This window comes from Acomys minous (genome assembly GCF_964271855.1).
Source record: "Acomys minous genome assembly, chromosome: 9".
In the NCBI taxonomy this organism is placed as follows: domain Eukaryota; kingdom Metazoa; phylum Chordata; class Mammalia; order Rodentia; family Muridae; genus Acomys; species Acomys minous.
Genome location: NC_140490.1, coordinates 12,949,583 through 12,972,591, shown reverse-complemented (window position 1 = coordinate 12,972,591; position 23,009 = coordinate 12,949,583). Strand labels below are relative to the sequence as shown.

At 39.1% G+C, this 23,009-nt stretch overlaps 1 protein-coding gene across 6 annotated transcripts in view; it reads right to left on the bottom strand.

Moving 5' to 3' along the window:
- Nucleotides 1-740: 740 nt before the first annotated feature.
- CCSER2 (coiled-coil serine rich protein 2) overlaps nt 741-23,009 on the bottom strand; it is a 108,992-nt gene continuing 86,723 nt past the window's right edge. For 4 of the 6 annotated variants that reach the window (XM_084796800.1, XM_084796803.1, XM_084796804.1 and 1 more), the window contains one exon: nt 741-5,569. In XM_084796800.1, the coding sequence (XP_084652926.1) occupies nt 4,781-5,569 (789 nt within the window). In that variant the 3' untranslated portion in view covers nt 741-4,780. Of the gene's footprint in view, nt 5,570-11,673; nt 11,714-18,436; nt 18,522-23,009 lie in introns of all 6 variants that reach the window. The other 2 variants (XM_084796801.1, XM_084796802.1) reach the window with 2 other exon arrangements.

The window sequence follows — 23,009 nt, the reverse complement described above, 5'->3', positions numbered from 1 at the left end:
GGGAAAAGACTATTTTTATAATGGAAATATAGAAGAACCAACAGTGTAAGAGAAGGTCGTGAAGTGATCACACTCAGCTGAATGAGAGATTTGAGTCACTGAAAGCCTGTACTCACTAGTAAGTCAGACAGCCTGAAAGTTGAGAGAGGCAACACTGTCTGGTGTGGCAAATGCCACTGTCAAACTTCATTACTAATTAAGTTTCCCCGAACTCTTTCTAGGATATACAAATATAAACTTATGCACATACACCCATACGCATATAAATCTCCACTTTGGATCAATACAATGGTATGACCCCTGTATCAATTTCTCATCCCATATCTGATTAGCAAATTAAAATTATATATTCCATATTTGTATGCAAAATTTTATTAAACAAGTTTCTGATGGAAGGTATTTTGTGTATGGACTGTTTAAAAATGATTGAAAATTAAAATGACATTGTTTCCCTTGCACAGCTTTGTAACTGAGGTAGTTTCTTCAGATATTCATAATCCATCCTAATATTCTCTTAAAGCAGATAATTTATTTAAATAGAAAGCAAAGCTCTAGCCTGTTGCAATCAGTGAAGATGTGAAACTAGTGCTCAGTCCTGGAATTCCCAGGTATCATGGCTTGGAGTATAACTGTGTGGAGGGGAGCTTGTAAGTGAAAACTCAGAACTTAAAAAATCACAATACCTTATATGTTAGTGGGGAAATGATATAAGAGAAAAAAAAGCTGTAGAGAGACAAGTACATCTTCATAATTATGAACTTTATTTTTTTTTAATTTACTAAGCCAACACTTTCAGGAAAGACTTTACATCTGGTTTCCATAATTCATTTTACAGGCAAATTCTAATATCCATTATGTACTCTGAACTGGATTGTAAAACCAATGGGGGAAACAACACTGCAGATACTGTTTCTGGTTTGAGTTAGTCGTGACCAAGTCCTCAAGGCCAGCATTACTCATTGTGGCAATGCTCTACCAAAAAGAAAGGGGGCAACGTTCACTTAACAAGGTGAAGACACAGTCACCAATCCATTACATACTTATAAAACCCTCATAATCATCTATCCAAATGTATCCTCTCCAATGGCTGCAGCAGAAACTTAAAAGGGACCAACAGAAAGTGGAACTCAAGCACAGGATTAGGCGATCTACAAGGAAGACCCCACGTATTTCTACTACGGCTATACTTCGTTTTCAGATGTGTGCAGAAGCATGCAAACACAAGTACCCAAGCTAACTCAGCAACACAGAAGCTACTTGTGGAGAGGGTATGGTAATGGTGCTGCAGTCTTACTGGCCTTCAGTACAAGCTCCTCTGACTCACAAGTGCATCCTCAGGCAACTGGCACGGCCACTCCGGTGGCAAACCAGCAGCGCACCTGCAGCTGGAACACCATCGATGGCATAGGACCTTTCAGGAGTGACAGTTATGACAATCAAGTTGTCTTTGATACATTGAGTAAAATACTTAAATGGACAATGGACACTCAAAGAAAACTTAGTGCTACCATGGGCAAAGTGGCATGCTGGGATACGGTTCTGTGAGAGGCTGTACAGAACCTTCAAACAGCAAGGATTACAGAGAAATGCATTAGCTAAACAAAGCCACACCCAGAGGAGGCATTTTGATATTTCAGGCACAACTCCAAGCTAATAAGCTCATTTAAAGTGCGTATCTGATATTTTCTTTCATACTCAGATTTTTGCTTACTAAAATGCTTAGTAAGTTCCCTAACATCTACATAGACAGCAGTCAATATGCCTGAAAATACTGCACAAATGGGAAATGAGACTTCAAAAGAAAAATAACAGGTAGATAGTCTCAGTGAGCAGAAATCTTCTAAACGATATAGCTCTATAATCCTTTGTTGGATGCCTTGAAATCTTAGCTGTACCTATGGCAGTAAACATTTTAGACCAAGCTTTCTTTGAACAAATTCAAGGATACATAGCAAAACTCTAGGTAAAAAGAAAAAAAAAACCAATTTTTCGAAATGTATTCTAAAAGCCAAATTATTTTCTCTTTCATACATATGGAAATTAACCAACCTCACCCTTAAGACTTAGAATTTAGCCACTGCCACTGTCTTCACTGACTGTACAGAGTGACTGAACTACCTTCCTGTAAAGGACAGCTGACAGCAAGTTGATTTACAGATGCAATCAAGAGATCAAGCCAAAGCGAGAAAATGACCTCTGGTTATTCAGCAGTGCTGGGCCCTCAATTTCCACTTGGTATTACCAGGAGCAGACAAGATGATATTCTTGCAGCTTTTGTAGAAAACTGCAGGCTAGCAGCCTATGTTGTTTGTGAATGCATCCTAGATATTATCCCTAGGTAACATATCTGAAGCATACATTATGCTTCAAAGGTATCCTGATGAGGGCTAGGAATGTAGCTCACTTGGTAGAGTGCTTGCCTAGCACACACTGAGCCCTGGATTCAGTCTCCAGCGCCACAGAAACGCAGGTGTGCTGGGACATGCCTAGAGTCCCAGCACTCTGGTGATAGAGGCAGGAGATTAAAAAAAAAAAATCCAAGGTTATCTTTGGCTACAAGTTAGAGGTCAGCCTGATATACGCGAGGCTCTTGCTTTTAATTAAAAATATATATATATATCTGCCTGCCTATCACCTATCAAGACTGAGAACCAACAAAGATTTAGAGAGGGTGAGCTGGTGGATAAACATTTCTGCAAAATCATCGGGGAGAAAAAAATTTAAGTGGGTCAAATATTAGAATTAACAAATTACTAGTCAACATTTTTATATAACAGACAACAAAGACATTTCCCTCAGACAAGAGAGAAGGTTATAAATATATTTAAAATTTTAGACTTTCCCCTAAGGATAAGGCCAAGTTGCAAAAGTATTTCATAAAGGTCTATACAAGTGTCTGATTTAAAAACAAAACAAGACAAACACTACTACATTAGTGTGTTTTTCTATTGCAGAGAATAGAGCATGATTGTAGCATTATGTGTGATGCATAAGATTAATTTTCATTCTCCTTAAGGGGAAAGCAGATGTGCCTACATACAGCTGCAGCCGACCTGGGTCACTTTCAGGAAATGCTTTTGCCCACAGCAGTGATGACTCAATAGCATCTAGCCTACATGCAGGGGGCCCTGAGCTTCTGTTCTTCCTCTGACTAAAGTGCTCACCTGTTCCCAGACCCGAGACAGGTCTGCATCTCCAAATGGCAAATTCACTTGAGGGGTTCTAACTGCCCCCAAATGGAGCAAATGTGACTTTGAACCTTTACACTAATGCATCTGATACCATGTTTCTCTTTGTAATCTAGGTACATCTAAAAAGGAATCTATAGATGTTTATTACCTTGGCTATAATTCCTTTGGATAAATTTTAGTCAGCTATCAGATGCTGACTCTGTGAAGTTATCTGTCTGAAAAGTCTTTTAAATAAACTATGGCTCACTAGCCTAAAGATGACATGATTTGGGCAGACTCAACAGTGTAGAAATGGTCAGGTGTGGTTGGGTCCCTGTACACAGTTACCTGGAGGTCCCACAGCTACCTTCTGTAGCACATCTGGAGCAAGATCTCTTAATGAAGTACAGTTTCCTGCCTACATCTTAATATTTTCCCAAAATCTTCTTTTCAAGAAACTGCCATTTAAACTTACAAAAACAGAAAAGGGAAACTTAGAAAACCCAGAAAAGTGACTTATGATAGTCTTAAATTTATATATTTTTTTCTCAAATTGTTTTAACTCATTTTTTTATACAAAATAAGCTTTAAATCACTCTTATATCCCATCAGATTTTGTGCAAATATTTCAAGTCTATTATTGCAGTCTTCAGATATTAGCAAAAAAATCAATAAATACAAATATTACAATAAAGACTTAATTTTAAATTTTCAATGTGTGTTGTGGAAACATAATATGATGAATCTATAAGTTATTAAGGTTCAAAATCCAATTACCTGCAAAACTCTAGCACCAACACAGGTTACAACTGATTCATCACAGGCGTCTCAAGCTCTCCAAATTTCCCCAGTAACAAATAGTGTGTGTGTGTGTGTGTGTGTGTGTGTGTGTGTGTGTGTGTGTGAGAGAGAGAGAGAGAGAGAGAGAGAGAGAGAGAGAGGTGCTATACTGACACCGAAATGGTTTACTTCAGATAATGAAAACTGTCAGCCTGGAAATTTGTCTGATAAGTGGAGAAACAGTAGAACTGGATCATTGATCCTAGGAAGGAGAGAGCAAATCAGTAAGGACTCCCTTATTAGAAGCCTGGTCTTTTCTTTATTCATTGGACAGCTTTTGCATAGACCTCATAAATATACAAACCACTGGCCAGAACCCTGCTCAAGGACAGCCATCTTTCATCCTCACTCTGGATCTTTAGTTCAAATAGCAGCCACAGTCACAGGATGAATAAGCAAAGGGGTGGAGTTCCGATAACCACAGTTATTACAGACCACGACAGGACTAAATCAGCAATGTACATGTCTTGCCTGAAAAATGGAATATTCTGACTTTTCTGGTATGCAGAGAGAGGGGCTGGATAGTATGAGTAGGGACTTGGGCCTCTGGAGATGGATAAGTAAACTTGTGTTTACCTGAGACAAGTATGTGCAAATGGTATATAATTCAACCAGGACATAGAATGGAAGAGCCAAACTAGTAGAAGCTTCTGCATTTTAATTTTAAGATTTGCTGTAATGGAACCTCCAACATAGTAATAAACTGCACATAAAGCTATTACAGAGCAGACTGCTTTCAAAGAACAAATTGGCAGGTGATGGCTATGCGCTTAATGTATCTTTGGTTTAGGAAGACGAGAATATCGATTAGAGGCCACACACTCCCCAGAATGCAAACTGCTATGTGAATTATGCAGTTCTTTTGGTCGTGCTAACGGCCTTGGGATGCTTCTCTTGGCCTGGAAGTTTTGAGGCTCTAGCTGAGGATTGCTTATTTGTTTTTGTTTGAAAGAGCCAGAAGGGGGACGAAGTTTAGATGTTTTCAGATTCAAATGGTTTGCAAGATTGTTTTGATTAGATGTCAGCTGAAGTTTTGAATTGCATGGTGTGATTACTGATGCCTTCTTACATGTGGAAGTCCTACTTAATGAGCAATCTGGAGGAGGTGCTGAAGAACTCAAGATGGATGGCTTTAAAAGGTGTGAGGACTTGGGCTGAGGAGACTGGTTTCTTTCAACCCTCTTAGTCTGGTCCACGGTACTTGACTGGGAAGCTGTCTGAGGAGGAGTCTTTACAAGCTGCATGTCACTAGTTTGATTCTTTGCCAAATGATAAGGCTCTTGAGCATTCACAGTCATGCTCGGGCTCATTTCAGAAGCCATGTCCTTCTCCACATCCGCTGTCAACTGTGGGCTCAGCGACGAAGGACGCTCTTCCAAGTCATAGCTCTTCTCTTGCGGCAGGCCCTGTGCAAAGCCTTCGTCGGGATGTGCACCGCCCTGACACATACCTTGGACTGCATATTCACTGTGGGCCTCGATATGTTGTGGCTTTATTAGTTTTCCCTGGGCGTGGTCTGTACGTCTGGGAAGGCTGCTGGAAGGCTGTAGTACTTGAGGCTGTTAAAATTTTTACAAAAAATTACCAACAATTTATATTAGAAATTTACCCAGAATTAATGCAACCTTATTTCCAATTGAGCAAAACTTCCACTTATCATAGTTTAATATGGAAGACATGTGATTTTTTAAAAGTAAGGGATGAACTGCAATATCCAAGCAAACTCATGACACATAATGATAATGCAAACAAAAATGATACAGGCAGCAAACACTGAACAAGTTCCAAAATTAAATGGGACAAAAGAAAGGCTTTAAGTATTTACTAAAAAAAAAAAGAAAAAAAATCCCTGCATCATTAGATGTTTTATTTTCAACCTTATCTACTAGAGATCCAGAGGAAATTTTCATTAGTACTTTGACTTAATTTCCTTAAGTGGGACTCACATCTAATAGCGACCTTCAAAATATGACCCATTTTACTTGATGCATTATCACTCTGCTGCATGCTTATGTATACACGCACCACGTGTGTCCCTGGTGTCCTTGGAGGCTAAAATACGGCATCAGACCCCCTGGAACTAAAATTACAGATGGTTGTAAGGTGAACAAGTGGTTGCTGGAAACTGAACCCTGATCTTACGCAAGAGCATTCAGAGCTCTAACCACTGCGTCGTTTCTCCAGCTATTATGCACTTTAAAGTTCATTTTTACACATGTTGCCAAGTGTTGCGTCTCTTTCAAGAATTACCAAGAGCACTAAGTTGAATCCTTAGAGCCCCAGCAACCCAACAGTCTTGTAATGACAGCTGAGAGGGCAGAGAGATGCAACCACCTGGAACTGGAACCAAAGCACAGTAGCCAAGTTGTCAAGGCCGAGCAGCCTTGTGACAGTACCTTTACAAACTAAACAGAACCTGTGACTTCCTTTGTTTTTGGCTATCTAGTTTTTTGTTTTGTCTTTTTTTTAAAGTTACAAACTAACACATGGATCAGTTAAAACAATCAGTGACCATTATTTATTTCCTCTCCGACATATATATTTTCTATTTAATAACCTGGGCTAAAATGTCAAAAAGTTTGGGCTTGAAATGTGAAATTTATCTCTTTTTTCCCCCAGAGCCAAGAACCGAACCCAGAGCCTTGTGCTTGCTAGGCAAGCACTCTACCACTGAGCTAAACCCCCAATGTGACTTTTAATATCACCTTTAACTAATATTTTTTAATTCTGCTAATCTACAAAGAAACCTAAATAGCATCTTTCACATCTCCTGCCGCAGAGATGGACCTATCTGACCACATTCATTGTGTTCTCTTCCTCCTTGGTCATCAATGGCGGTGGCTGCCAGGGTCGGCAGTGACAGATGAGAGTGGCAACTGAGAAAAGGATCACCACTCAGGAGGGATGGCTGAAGGTTGCCAGCACTTTAAAAGTCGGGGGGGGGGGGGGGGAATTGGGGGTGGCTAGGAACATTGTGCCAGTCAACACTCCAGTATGGAGGAAGGAGGGGCCTACAGGCTCCAACTCGTGAGGAGCTTTCTAAGGGAGAGTTGCAGTTTTCTTTAAGAGTGTTGCCCCCCCCCCCCCCCGCAGGTTAATCAGGAAGAATGTGGGCTATACACACTGGATTTGATAGGTTATTTTTACTCTTTAAAAAGAATGTAAAGTTGGGAGGGGATGGAGAGGTGGAGGTAGATCTGGGAGGAGTTAGGGGAACTGAGAGGATAAGAATAATCAAACCAGTCGGGCGGGCGTGGTGGCACACGCCTTTAATTCCAGCACTCGGGAGGCAGAGGCAGGCAGAGGCAGAGTTCGAGGCCAGTCTGGTCAACAAAATGAGTCCAAGACAGCCAAGGCTACACAGAGGAACCCTGTCTTGAAAAACTAAAATGATCAAACCATATTGTACATATATATTAAATTCCCAAAGGGAAAAAACATATTTAAAAGGCAAAACAATAACCAAAATTAATCTGTACAGAGAAATACATTTTAACAGTAACTCTCACAGTAATTTAATATAAAGCTAGCTCAACTCCTGCCTAAAACTAACTACTTCAGAAGACAGTGGCGTATTTCCACAATCTATAACCACAGAGATGAATAAAATTCCTCCAATATGAGAGGTACTAAAATATCATTAGTAAGTAATTCAGTAGATTTGTCTTTCCTAGTGAGCACTTAAAAGTAATCACAAATGTCAAAAAGACTTAACAGAATGACTGAGCAGAGTTACACTGAGGAAGTCAAAACCTACCAAAGGTAGGGGCGTGGAAAAGGGCAGCACTAACAGCCAAGCACAGGGCACTTGTTTCTCTTTTCACCTCTAAACAGAATAAAGTTTTCTCATACCAATTTAAAAGGCTTTAAAGCAATTTAAGAACTGAAAATATCAGTCACAATTTTTAAATGTCTTTTTTTTTATATATTTATTTTTTTGTAATATTTATTACCCAAGGAACAAAAAGGTGCTACTGGTCTGTAAAAATTTCCTATCAAGTCAAGGTCATCAGAGAGCCAGTCTTCCAGAAAAGGCCACTGGACCTGAGATATCCATCCGCATGACTGATCGCTCCCACTCCCTGTCCCCTATAGAGCCACATGGAGACAGAGCAGAGTATTGACCTAGCAGAGCTCCATTACAAGCCTGCCAAGTAGAAACTCACAAAGTTTCTAAGAATATACCACGTTGAGTCTCTCTCTGAGGAAATAAGACTAAATAGTTATATAAATGAAGTCTAAATTATTACCTAGTTAGAAACAAATCAGTGATTTCTAGTAGGTAAATAATGTGAATTTTATACTTCATGAAAAAAATAGTTTTAGCAATATAATTTCCCTAGTCCTAAAATGAATGCCCTATGTTTGTAACTAGAATTTGGCAATTCCACTATTATGAAGAGAAAAGGTCTGCTTCAAGGAAGAGGGGAAACTGCTCTGCTGTGAGGTCTAAGGAGACAAGCGTGGGAGAGATCCTACTAACAAACTACAAGCCACCCCTAACTGCTACCAAACATGTACGTCTATTGAATGTACACCATGAGGAGTGAGGAAAACTGGAGGTGGGCCCTCGCAGTCCCTGTGCTCGACGGAGCAGCTTAAGGAGGTCAGGCAAATAAATGGGGGGGGGGGGGAGCTGCTTCTAACCACATGTGACCAAAATGAAAACAAAAGCCTGACTGGAGACAAAACACTGAAAATGTCCAAACGATCTGGACCGAGGTTTTAAAGGGTAAGCAGGAATTGCCAGAAGGGAGAGAATTCTGAGATGTGGACTGGTTTGTGGCCATGACTAACAAAACCCACCATGTTCTGTCACTTAGATGTCACAACAGTGTAGAGGCAGCACTGCTGGGAGAAGAGGCCCGGCTGGTACCAGCAGGCACTTGCCAAGCTAACTTGGTAACCTACATGCTGAGAGAACGTTAGGCAAAGATCAGAGGATCGAGAGCGCTTCAGGACCTCACTGTGGTAGAAACAGTGAGAAGCTCGATGAGGTGAAGAAACTCTAAGTCAAACAGTCAGCAGTGAGCTACCCGCAGCCAAGTGAGCTATGCCAGCAGCTTAAGTAAAGTCTTAACTGCAACATCAGCATACTGTGGGGCAGGGGGACGGGACAAACAGATGTGAAAGGGAAGCTCACAGTGTCTGGGCAAGGTCTCTGGAAAAATGCCAACTAGCCCATGCATTTCATGGCCTTAGCAGCTCACCAGACTCCTAACATAAGGCAACAGAAACCCAAGCACTATTGGAGGGCTCAGGCATCTGTAGTCACAGATGAGTGAGGTGCACTACTCTATTCTTGGGACTTGTAGAGAGTTTGTTAAGAACGCTCTGAAATGTAGACTGATGTCCAGTGCCTCTAACTGGACTCTGCAAGTGCAAGAGTCACTTGCACAGTTTTAAATAACTAAACATTACCGTTCTGCAAATTCTGCTCATTCTACAGACTCTACAAATTCTCACATTAAATGGTTATATGTGTCAAGGACAATGTCAGCAATAGGCACTACTGGGGAATTGTGCAAAGACTTGATGGTCATGTTTAGCGATAACCTCGGGTGCCTATTTGGACTGTTTGCAAGAATAGTGAGAGGCCACGAGGCTCCTCGAGCAAGTGCTATCACAATTCATTTTCCATACTAGTCAGCATTCCTAGTATTTGTTGCACAGTGGTGGTTAAAAACATGCTTGCTCAATAACATATTTTGTATATTTGTCTTATATCATTTCATTGTAATGTTTATGAAGGTTCTCAATTCTGATGGACTAAATGTTTATTTTTGAAAATGAACCATTTATTTTCAAAGTACCAAAAAAAATGCTTGCTATAAAAATGAGCAAGTAAATTATTAGCTACATATTTAAGAATAGCTCAATTGGCCATAAAATAGCAAAGATGACTGGTCAGGTCAATAATAGATCATTATTGATTAAATAAAAATCAAACTCTAAAAACTAATGGACAAATAAATCTGGATAATAGAAAACTAAGCCTGCTTCTCTTAAAATGCTTAATGTTAATTACATATTAACTTGAACAAAAGTATCTTTTATAATGACCTACACTTAGTGATCAAGTGTTTTTGTTTCTGTTTGTTTTAACTTGTATGGGCATTTCTGGCTCACGAGGCTGGGAAAACTGATTCAGCAGACATGCGGCTATTTCCCTGTAACAGTATGATTATGCATGCAAACCACTTAGCACAGGGCTTCCTGACACATATCCCCTATAGTAACTAGAGAGGATAAGCATAGTCAGTTCAAGGTATGGCTCTTCTGTAACTGGGTCTGGTGGAGCAGCCCATATCTTCATCACATGAAAACATATTAGTCGCTACAGAACATGAAGTTTCTAGGTTCAAAAGCAGTTCAATAAATTAGTCACAGTTATGAGTTTTCAATCAAGAATAGCCTTGTGTGTCTATGATACCAAGGCTAAGATTACTTTACTTCCATCACAAACAGAAGAACTCGAGTTAGAACATAAGAAATATATTAAAATTTTCAAGGAGTTATCAGATGGCTCTGTGATGCGGCCAGTCAAATGTTGTATTGACTCATTTAGCCTTGATAAGACTGTTGTTAGCTTGATTTTTGGATCTATTCCTTGCAATTGGTGAGATATTGAGCAATGATTACAGTGTCCTGAAATGGAATTTCATAATTAAGTTTCTGAAAATAACAACATGACTATCAAGTCCTTAACACAATGCTTAGCATTTACAAATTCTGGAAAAATGTGATACTCCGACTGGAAGACAGGGGTCTCCTTCTGCACAAGCACAGAAGCTCCATTACCAAGTTTGCATGACGGCTGCTTTTCCTGAGGCTCTGGGAAGATGGCATTAGCCTCTTCTTTTTGTAAATGAGGAAGCTGACGTTTAAGGAAGTAATGGTCAAATTTCAAATACTTCAGCAAGTGGCAAAGGTCAACTTTAAACCATCAGAGATTTTAAAATGTAACACTACAACTTATTACTGTTAAGTTATTTGGGTATTAGTTATAAATTCATACACTTTTATAATATACAGCATAATCAGATGATTATCTTAAAGTTTTAGTGTACGTAAGCAATCTGCATCTTCAATATCATCATACAGGCAATGTCTCCCACTTGCTTCTCAGTTGATTCTCACCTACAAAGGATAACAATTAGACACCAAGCCCACGCCCCTTTGTGGAGCACTTGTCTGCACAGAGGTGGCTCTACAGTGACTCACTGGCAGAAACCCCGAGGAAAGCTCTGCATCATCATTGTCTCATCACACACCACAGGTCTCTAAAATTATCATGTTGAGTTTCATAAGCATCCTTCCCCTCCTCCAGGTCCTAGGAAAAAGATGGCAGCTAAAGTGTCAAACCCTGAGTAAAAGTGTTCCACAGTCTGTAAAGCAGGAAACAGGAAATATTCAAGTATAAAACTGCTACTGTATAACACACATGGAATACCTAAAGTCATCTTCTGGGCTACATATGAGTTTATCATTATTGAATACACTTTAATACTTAAAAGGAAGATGGAGATGGAGCCACCTGTGACATGCCTGTAATCTCATGCATGCACGCTCTCACATGCACCATGCAAACTGGGAGAAAACAGAAAAACAAAAAGTGACCATGGGGAAGGTGAAAGGAAAAAAATCTGAAATTGTACTGTACCACGCTTTGTCAGAGAAGTAGTGGACTAACTTCTCAACTCCTTGCCAATGGCACAATGGGAGAGCAGAGACAAGAGAAAGACAGGACAACAGCATCAGACAGAACACTGAGGATTGCCATGACTGGGCAGCAGCCAAGGGCATCTTCTCTGCCTGAGTTTTTTTAGGCTTTACTCATTATTGTACATAGTAATTTGCACATGGTAAATCATATTTGATAGATTATACCTTTTGCTAAAGTGGTTTACAAGCTAATAGAAATGTTTATGTCCATAGAAAAATATGTGTAACACTTCTTACACAGAGGAATCACTTGAATTTTACCAAACATAATGCTGAAGAGAATTTTGACACAATTTAATATTAATATTCCAAACACCTAAGGAGGTTAGGCCTCATATAACCCCTTATGAAAAAAGAAAAAAGTAGAAACTATTTTTAGTAATTTAAAAAACTTACAGCACATTATAAAAGTAAATAAATTTAGTATTTGCTAGTTTGTTTTTATTGCTGCAATGACACTAAAGACCTCTAAAGCATAACTAGCTGAACTTTGACTTAGAAGTGATGTTCATATGAAGTTCCACACATCACCGTGAAGACAAGATCCATTTTATTTATTTATTTATTTATTTATTTATTTATTTATTTATTAAGACAAGATTCTTAACTAAGCCCCTCTGTAACAAGATTCAAAGGAGGCCAATCACGGCTCCTAGTGATTTTTGGAAGCCAGGAATACTCTTTTGTCCTCTGGATTTCAGAATGGCACTTCCAGGTCTCAGAAAACTTAAGAGGACATATGATTAATAAATATATTACTTGAAAACTACAGAATTCATAGATCCCTTTGAGTTTACAGCTGGTTAACCGCTTTTAAAATTATCAAAGGGGTTAAGAGTGCCTGTATTTGCTGCAGAGGCACAGTCGCTGAGATCGACTGATTCCATCCAGCTACCGCTTAGATAGGCTATCATATCTACCTAGCAGAGGCACAGTACTGTTGGAGAAAACTTCTAAATTGTTTAATAATAATACAATTCCACCGGTGTAACCAAAAGGGTGGGATTTGCAAGCACAATGCCTCAGCAACAGGAAACACGCCCACCATCAGCAGAGCAGGCGTCACAAAAAGCTACAGACAGAAAACAGTCACTGCTGCACCTGCCACAACTGCAGGGACTGACAGAAACTAACACAAGTCTAAGTTTATGGGAAGTCCTACTAGACCATGAGTTAGGTGCACATTTCTAATTAACCAACCAATAACTATACTAGGTAGCATCTGAAATTGACTGCAAAATATATATGATATTACAGGAAAAACTGCTTAATGTACAATCGATTTAGTTCAGTTTCTACGAAATTATCCTAGTTTCCATTTCAATCAAAATATTTTATCTTTATGAAAAGTCACTCCCAAAGCTAATTGCTCATAAAAGCGCAATAGCTGAGGCAACCATGTATACAGAGTTGACTGACTGAAGTCACAGCTCAGAGTCAATCAGACCATGTAAACCAAACCTATCTATCAGCTTGTCTGGAGCGGGAGAATGCACAGTAACTGACCCTGCTTAAGCAGGGAGCATTTAGTAAATGGTGTCTTTCCAGCACTCTGCCTACACAAGTGATGGCCCTGGATTGTGTACGAAGATAAAATCCACCGCAGGAATTTATGTGGGCTAGAAAAATCACTCCCAAATGATAATACACTGTCATCCACCAAAAAGAGTGGTTTCAAGTTACACTATATGAAAAATGTTTATATGATTTGAAAATACAACTACAAAATGTTCTGACTTTATAAAAGACTAGAAGGAAATATATAAAATCATTTTAGTTCTTTTAGCTTCTTTACAATGAGCCACTAAATTGTATGTCAGAAGAAATTTTAAGTTTTACAGAAAAAGTCACCTACAATAAACTGTAAGATGCTCTGGAATTAGAATGAAATGCAGTTCTGATGTGTTTACATACCTGAGCAAACTATATATCACTCTGATTTATAGACATTTCTGACTATAAAACTGGAATAATTAATAGCTCTTACTATGAGTTACTGTACAGATCAAGTGAATAAAAAATGTCTATATATTCAGTGCAGTCTTTATAATTTTCTTAAATATATGGCTATATTTTATCACCTATACATACATTTTTTAAATATTTTTTGAAAATAATGTCCAAAGTGAAGTATTTAAATATTAGACTAAGGCTATGAACCCTGAGGTGGTAATTCTTGAGCCAAAAAATAACGAAAAAGCAAGCACTGAGTAAGCTGTTGAAAATAAGCAGGCAAGGGAATGGAGAAATGGCTCAGTGGTTAAGGGTACCACCTGTTCTTCTGGAGGTCCTGAGTTCAATTCCCAGCAACCACCTGGTGGCTCACACCCATCTATAATGTTATCTGATGCCCTCTTCTGCAGATAAAGCACTCATGTACAATAAATACAATAAATAAATCTTTTATTAAAAAAAAAGAAAAAAGAAAAGAAAAGAAGCAGACAAAAGCCACGCGCGGTGGTGTACGCCTTTAATCCCAGCACTTGGGAGGCAGAGGGAGAAGGATCACTGTGAGTTCGAAGCCAGCCTGGTCTATAAAGTGAGTACAGGACAGCCTAGAAAACACAGAAAAACACTGTCTCAAAAACACTTAAAAAAGAAAAGAAAATGAGCAGGCTAGCAGCAAGCACAGCAGGTCAAGTCAAGTGAGCACTGTCTGGCTGAATGGAAGAGTGGTTCTTGCTCAAAACCCCTCATCTTCAACATCAAGAAAGTGTTATCGGAAAATGGCTTTAATCCTCTGGAAAGAGCACTTAAAAATGATAAAAGTGTTTCAGTAAAAAATGTTCCCAAGCTCCTTTATTTCTTCATATTTTTCACGTGTGGATGTGGTGTGTGCATGTTTGTATGTGAGTGTTTTTGCATGTGCCAGGAACCTTTATTGGTCATTTTTCACCTGATTCACTGTGGCAGTCTCTCAATCAACTCCCAAGCCCTTTTATATTGCTAGTCTGCAACTAATTAGTTTGCTCTGGGGACCAGCCCCTCTTTCTGAGGCTATAGCCCTGCCGACCAATATGTGCCTGGGTGTCTAGGGTTCAGAACTCAGGTCCTCATGGTTCAGTACTTTAACTGCCGAGCCACCTCCTCAGGTCCTAGCTAAGCTTCAGAGTCCTGCTAACAACATTCGTAGGAAAAAAGTTAAGTCCACTAGACAAGAAAATGAATCTCTTCTGCCCTAAGAGAAAGGGACATTCAAGAATCTTCTATCTGAATTTTAAATGTAGGTATACATATATTGAATTACAAATACATATTTGTATCCAATAAATACATACTGGCTGGGATGCAAAATAAATTTTTTAGCACTTGTCAAAATTATTTGTTAAGAATTATCTGAAGTATATATAAGAAAGAAAACATACAAAACTATAAACTCTACGGTTTCAATGTGATTCTGGTAAATATAATTATTTTTTTTTAGTATTACTCTCTTTTTTATTATTATTAATTTATTCATATTGCATCTCGATTGTTAGCCCTTCCCCTATTTCTTCCCATTCTTCCCTCCCTCCCACTTCCCCCCTTCTCCCCTCCCCCACGTCTGTGATTGAGGGAGACCTCCTCCCCCTATATATGCTCTTAGAATATCGAGTCTCTCCTTGGTAACTAGCTATCCTTCCTCTGAGTGCCGCCAGGCCTCCCCATCCAGGGAACGTGGTCAGAAAAGGGGCACCAGAGCTCGTGTGAGAGTCAGATCTCACTCTCCACTCAACGGTGGAGAATACATGTTCATCGGCTAGGTCTTAAGACATCAAGCAACACATCCAGAAATTTCTGGGCTGTTAGGACAGATGGAAGATGTGTTTATATGGTTTGTTTTCTTTCCTTCCCATCTAGCTTGCTTCACACAGAAGACAGAGATACAGAGAATTCTTAAGTTCTTTCAAATAGCACGAGCAAGAGAAAATTCTGAAAAGTACATTGTTCTTAAATTTTTGAAGCACTAAGTGTGGCAAGAGAAACTATTTGGACTTGTCATTAGGGCCTCCTGTTTGGCAGAAGTAATTCTTTTATTAATTTTTCCTACTCTGCAGCAAGTTACTCATCATTCTCAACCCCGTGCGGGTGGACGTTAGAAGGAGCAACCAGTGCCAGTAACTGAAGTCTCCACTGACACAGCAGAAAGGGCTCTATATACGTAAATGAATTATTTTTCACTGGCCTATAAAAATTTTATTTGAAATCAAAAGAAAAACAGCAGAAAGAAAATATTACTATCCACTTTTAATTAAAAAATATAAAAAGTACAAGTCAACATTTCCAGAGAAAGCCATGTAAAAGCCAGGAACTTCTATACTTATCTCCATTTCCTAGAGTTATTCTTAAATTTACCAAAACTTTCGGCCAGTGCAGCATTGTGGAATGCCCTAGGCTACATACTCCTAATAATTGATGACTTCACACTCTGTGTGTCTAGAATAGGCTATTTTTTCATACTGTGTCTACTGCTACTAGTATCTACTACTCACTCTTACAACTTAAAATGAAAACCAGACTGCCGGCACCAAAGGTACAGGCACAACTTCTGGCCTCTGCATTTGATGATAAACATAGTACAATCAAGCAGGCATCAGAAAGAACTTTGTAAGTTAAACGTCACAATGAAAGAGAAACTCCTTCTATTAGTTATAATCAACCACTCTAAACACTAAGGGCTGGGGACTGCAAACTACTTCAATGCAAAAATAGGCATTGTCTCCGTTGAATATTAGTTTAGTATAGACAAAAAAGTAAGATCTATTCTTACACTCTCTGGGAAACCATTAGATCCACTCTATGATTTCATAGCTTTACTTCTTCTCTCTCCTCCCCCCCCTTCTCCCTCACCACCCCCCCCACACACACACAGTAGAGCAATAGCTTTGTTAGCATACAGTACTGGTTCTCCAAAGGGGTGACTCTCAGATAACACAGTAGTTAAAACATATTTCTCTTCCATAAGAACCTTTCAAAGTCAGTGAGAGATGCTAAAGGGGTGGGAAATGATCCTGTAGCTATGGCTCAACACGGATCTCATGAGAATTCCTAAAGCAAGACATAACCTACCCATTCCCAAGCAGCTAGCAGAGCCAAATCAGACAAGTAATCCTTATTTTTTCCTAATCTAGGGATGCAGAAAGGGGTTTGGTCTAGGAAAATCAGAGGTCAGTCTTGACCACACTGCTGTAGCACACAATCAGAAACCGAAAACACTGAACCCAGGAGGAAAAGGAAGAAGCAGGTGCCAACAGAAGGCCAATGGCTAGAGGAAAGGATAAGGAAACTCTAAAGCTATACCAGTTAAGAAATTAACAAGTAGGATAGTTCCAGAGACATAAAAACAAAAACAAAAACAAGACAAACACCCCTCCAGCTCCATTTGCATACAGGATAATTAACCTTACTTCAATTCCATACTGCAGCTAGCAGAGAGATGATGGGGCTACAATGAGCACAGAGGCAAGCGGGCTGATCTAGTACAAGTCTGTCAAGCAGTTCTCAATGCTGACTACCAGCCTCAAAATCCATCCTCTGATAATGGATTCCCTATTTCATCATTAGCAGTTCTCTATGGTTCCCTGTGCGCTATGATTGTTAAACAGAAGGAATGGATGCAACTACTCTGGAAGTAAGAGGGAAGCTTATAAAGGTGGCACACTATCATTCCCCCTCTCGTTGCCTCTCATACAAGAGTTGGCTTCAGAATAACCTGTTACAGCCCACAAGCTCTACAAACTCTATTTTTCATCAGAAGTAAAAGCACAGAAGAAAAAGAGAGGCACCAACTAAACCATGTCTTATCTGGAATTCATGTTACTTATTTCTAATTTTGATAAATGAAGACATAATTTTTCAAAAAATAAAACTATTTTTAGTTGATTGAAATTCCCCTTTGGACTCTTGATATTTCACATAAGGAAAATCAGTGGGGAAATGGTAGGACTCACAATCAGAATAAAGAATGAGGAAGGTGTAAAACTAACTCTGACCTATTTTTCATTACTATTAGCTATTTTGGGGTGGGTGACTTTTCAAAAAAGATAAAATACAGCCAACTTACCAGGAATAGTTAAATACATAATATAAAGCAGTCAATACATGTGGAAGGTCAGATGATAACTGAATCATTACAAGTGTTAGTAAACCATGCATTTCAAAGCCATTGCTTCTATGCTGGGAAGCAACTAAAAAATTATAAAGACATATTAGTGGTTTTAAAAAGGCCTTGAAAAATTCTAAGATTTGTTTATATGGCAATTAAACACAATCAAAGCCTTTGATTAGGAAATATTTAAAGGAGTATACAATGGTGTAGTAAGCCTGATCCCTAAACAGTATGCATCTGTCCATCATATCTGTGAAGATTTTGAAAACAACTCAGTAAAAAAAAAATATTTTATTTACATATTTCATAATCTTGATAAGATCTATTTAGAGACAGATGCATGTCAGCCAGTCTAGGGTCACCAGGAAAATGTTTCAACAGCATTATGGTGAAATTAACTTCTGGCAGCTTTCAGGAAGCCATAAGTGGAGGTTTGTTGGCATGCAGTCAGGGAAGTGTTAGGAGAGCAAACCACACGGAGTGCTCATTGTAGCAAGTGCCTGCAGATTACTCTGGAGGGAAAAGCAGGTACTGGGGAGGGGCAGGCCATGCAGAAGGGAAATACCATGACAGGGAAGCCAGGGCAGGATGGGAGTGAGAGACACAGACTCACTCTGTCTGCGGTGCGGTGGAACAGTCCGTGGCATCCCCTGGAAGGAGCCCTGCCAAGGAGAGAAGGAGGGAGCAGAGTACCCACCCTGTGCAGAAAGAGACGGGGCAGGGAGGCATAATGAAGAAGGGAACCAGAGAAACCAAAGTCATATTTGTTTTCGCTTCTTAAAATAACACAGCAACAGTGTAAATGAGAAGTAAACTCCATCTTTACCATACAGGCAGCTCAAATTATCAGCACATCAGAATTCAAAATCTAGCTGTCGAATACTTCTACAGAGAATATCCCTCTAGTCTGTAGTTAACATACAAACTTTTCTGGTACCATTAAACACATCATCATACATCTTTCAAAGCATCAGGTTATCAATTATTTTGCAGAAAAGGGACAACAGAGAGAAGAAAAATTACATGTAATAACACATAGATGAATCAGGAAATCAAACATTAGCACTCAAATGTTTTTATTTCTTTTCAAGTCATAGATTTTTCAAAAGATTAGAACACAAAAATATAGGGTTAGAAATGATTAAGATATTGTGAAAGTAAGTTCTTACAAAGTGTGGTATGCAAGCCATAAGTGATGCATGCTTTTTAGTATGAGTAAATAAAAGCTCCTTAATTGAACTTAATCATGTCTTATCAAAATTAGAAGACATATGTATGCCAGATGTCAAATGTCACAGAACCAGAAATACATTTTGCCTCAACTCAACATGTAGCCAAATTAAAAGACACCTACAGATAAAACTACAAAACACAAATGAAATGGCTCCAGTACTAGCAAAACTCTGCTGCTATATTCTGTTTTCTAATTTATCATAGCAAACCTACTTCTTTCAACACATACTCAAAACACTTTCAAAAATGTCTTCCATAGGTCTGGAATAAATCCAAATTGAATGACTGACACTTTAAACAGATCAGTAGAACGCTATAACAGTAATGTGTTACTTGTTATTAGCCTTGAAAAACAATACCACTCAGGTGTTGATTTTATATATAACTACAAAATGTACAAACAGTGTAAGACATGAACAATGAGTCCCGGTGTGCAGACCTCTGCTGTAGAGCGTGGGGTCTCAGAAGCACAGGTGGCTCCTGCCACTCTTCATAAAGCCAGCTGGCACAGGCTACATGCAAAATCTGATGCCTGAAAATGACTAACATTACACAATGTAAAAGCAACTGTCTGACCACCTCACAAATGTTACTTCTTCAAATACTGGTGTGTGTGTGTGTGCGTGCATGTGTGTGTGTGTGTGTGTGTGTTGTGTATTTTCGCATACACAAACCCTTTTCAGTCACAAATATAAATACAACAATAAATAAATAAGCCCCCTTGGCAAAGAAATAAAATATTTAATTCCCTTTGAGTACGTATCTCCAAATATATGCAAATGTACACATAAGTATCTCTGAGTTGTAGTATGGCAACTTCCAGAGAAGAGGAAAACGGCAAATATGAGTTTCAAGTCAGGATAGTCTCATAGATAGTTTCCAGATCAGGAAAGCATCGGTCTCAAAAGAAAAGCACATAGGACAGATTATTCAAAAAAGAAACCTGTGAGATCTACTGTTGCTTTAGTTACTCCACATCCTATCTCCCAGGCAACAAAATAAAAGAGAAAATGGTTTCTTGCTAACAAGAATAGAAACACTAATGTTAGAAATCAATGCTTTCCGTGATGCATCTGTAGTAGTTTTCTGATTTTATAAAAACAAAATGGGAAAACTTGACTCCATTGAGTCTACAGCGTAAGCATCCAATTCTTGAGGAAATGACTGCTGATGACACATGTTACTCCACTTGTTAAATTGAAATGTTGCTTGTGTCTCTACTATACACAATGATATGAGCTAAGACAGTCAATGTTAGGAAAAACTCCAACTGAACATTTTGAAATGTATGACTCTCATATGTAACAGTCAGTTATTAAACAACGAAGAGAAGTAGAATTAGGTCCAACTGTGAACAGAGTTTTAACTTGTACAAGCCTTTACATGTGACAGAACAGTCTGCATATTCCCACACTTGTTTTGCTAGTAACTCAGGACAGCTGATTATGTAACAGGACACACAGGTCATATAGACCTTCTTTGTTGTCTGATGGGAACTAAGGGTTAATTCTTAATTATTTAAGTTAAGATGTTCAAACAAATGGCTGTCTGGTAACAAGAGTATGTCTTGATATTTTGGATTTTAATGTGCAAATTGACTTTTTATCTTCAAATGTTGAGATTAAATGGTTTTAAAACAATATTGGAAAAACACAGTAACAGAATTCAGACACTGACCTACAATTTTTTTGTCTTCCAAATTATGTATTTTTGCAATTTTTAAATTAATATAGTCACATCATTTTCCTCTTCCTACCGTTTCCCATATACCCTCACTCCTCAAATTCATGGCATCTTTTTCTTTTAAGTTACTAGAAGCCAGTATTAAACAATGCTATATTTGAGGAAAGCGACAAGGTCTTTTATAAGCGCAGACTGGCTTTGTGCTTACGGCCACCCTTTTCCAAGTGCTGGGATCAGTAGGACTGCACCAAGCACAGCGGGCTCTGTAACTATTTAAAATGAACCTTCAGCTGGGCCTGATGGTGAAAGCCTTTATTCTCCAAACTCAGGTAATACAGGTACATGGAGCTCTGCTGAGCTCAAGGCCAGCATGGTATACACAGAGAGTTCCAGGCAGCCAGGGCAGCAGTGAAGCCATGTCTCAAAGAAAAACAAAGTGAAGTGAGCTTTGGTTTCTGAGAGCACCAGCCTCCCAGAGCATTCCTGAGTCCTGCAAGTACTTGAACAAGTTGTTGCTCAGTTTTAGCTTCCTTGTGTGCAAGGAAATGAGGTTCCTGGCATCTCCACTGCTGTTAAGTCACAGTAAGCAAGCCTCTGGAGGATTGGGGCCGTGTCTTTTTCCACTCAGTTAAACAGTGTTCGGCACAGAGCAAGAGCACACAGTTGTGTAGCTGCAGCTTTTCACTCTCTGCTTTGCTTCTTATTTCTCGTGGCTTCTCTACTCCAGACATCTTACTTGTGGCCACTAGTGGATCCCCAACTCCACTCAGACAGATCTCCAGAGGAAATGCCAGTTAGCCTCAGAATGTTCGCTTTCCACCATTCTGCTGCCAATAGGAGCCATCACCTTGGTGGCCACCTACAATGACCTTTCACATTTCTTTCCCCCTCCTAAATGGCTTCCAACAGACCCTAGTCAGCGAACTCTCAGCCATTTTTGTCATCTTACACTGCAGTTAAATTTCTTCCTTCATGTTTAGACAATGTTCAAATAGACTCCTCACAGAAAGTCCAAGGAGATGCTAATAATCAAATGACTGTAACAACGTCAAAAACACTGAAATGTCTCAAGATACTATGAGAAAATGTGAAAAAGGCAACCCAGAGTACAATCTGCAACCTTCATAAAGGCCTAGACAGATTGTTTGAAACTTACTTATATTAAAAAGAATTTTTCTTTTTTTAAAATAATATCATTTATACAGTATTCTCCCTGTATGTGTGCCTGCCCGTCCGATCTCATTCAGATGGTCATGATGCGGTTGCTGGGAATTGAACTCAGGACCTCTGGAAGAGCAAACAGTGTTCTGAACCTCTGAGCCATATCTCCAGCCCCTATATTAAAAAGATTTTTAAACAGCCTTTTCATTTCTAAAAATTCTGCCTTAAAAACCTAAAGATTTCAAACAAGAGCCAAGCTGCACCTCCCCCCCCCCCAACACCTAAACCCTGTATGAATATGCAGGTCTCTGACTTTAAGAACATCTGGAATAATAGAGTGGAAAGGGTTTAACTATTTGTTAAATAACTACATGATGAGGATGTTTTCAAATATTTGCAAGTGACTTACAAAACAAAAACAAAAACAGGAACATCTGGAGCAAGGTATAACTTTTGAGTGAAAAGAAAATCACTATAACTATATTAACTGTTTCCAAACAATGTATTTCAAGTGAAGTCCAATGAGCAGGGGGAAAAGATCACAGAGTAAACTCATTATTCACCTGATACCTACATATTATTGAGGTAAGTAAACAAGAATGTGTTTATGCATTGAATGCACCTCAGTGAAACCACAGTAATTCCTGTATTAGACTTGCTGACTCTGCACTGGTAAGATCATCCACACTAACTTTCACTGTTTTCCTTAGGGCGCATCTGTGTTCCAGCCTAACTGTACTTACAATTGACAAACCACGCCCCCACCTCTGCCTTCACTGGCTGTTTGTCGTTAGTTTCATGCATTCCATTCCTCCCGTCCTGCAAGGCTCTCCCGTGTGCTCTGGGGATAGGCACTATGGACCAGCAGTCAGAAGTCCGAAGTTACAGAACTGTCCCAGCCACTTCTTTTCTACATAAATGTAACAGGCTATTTAATGCCCCTTTATTTTTATTCCTATCAAAAACAAAAACAGGAATGTAGTCAGGTGATGCCTATAAAAAGTACAATGGGGAAAGCTGAAGTCTGAGTTTTTTATAGTACTTGGCTAAAAACCTGGCCTCTACTTCTGCCAAGACTGCTGTGAAAATTAACTCAGGAATACACTAGG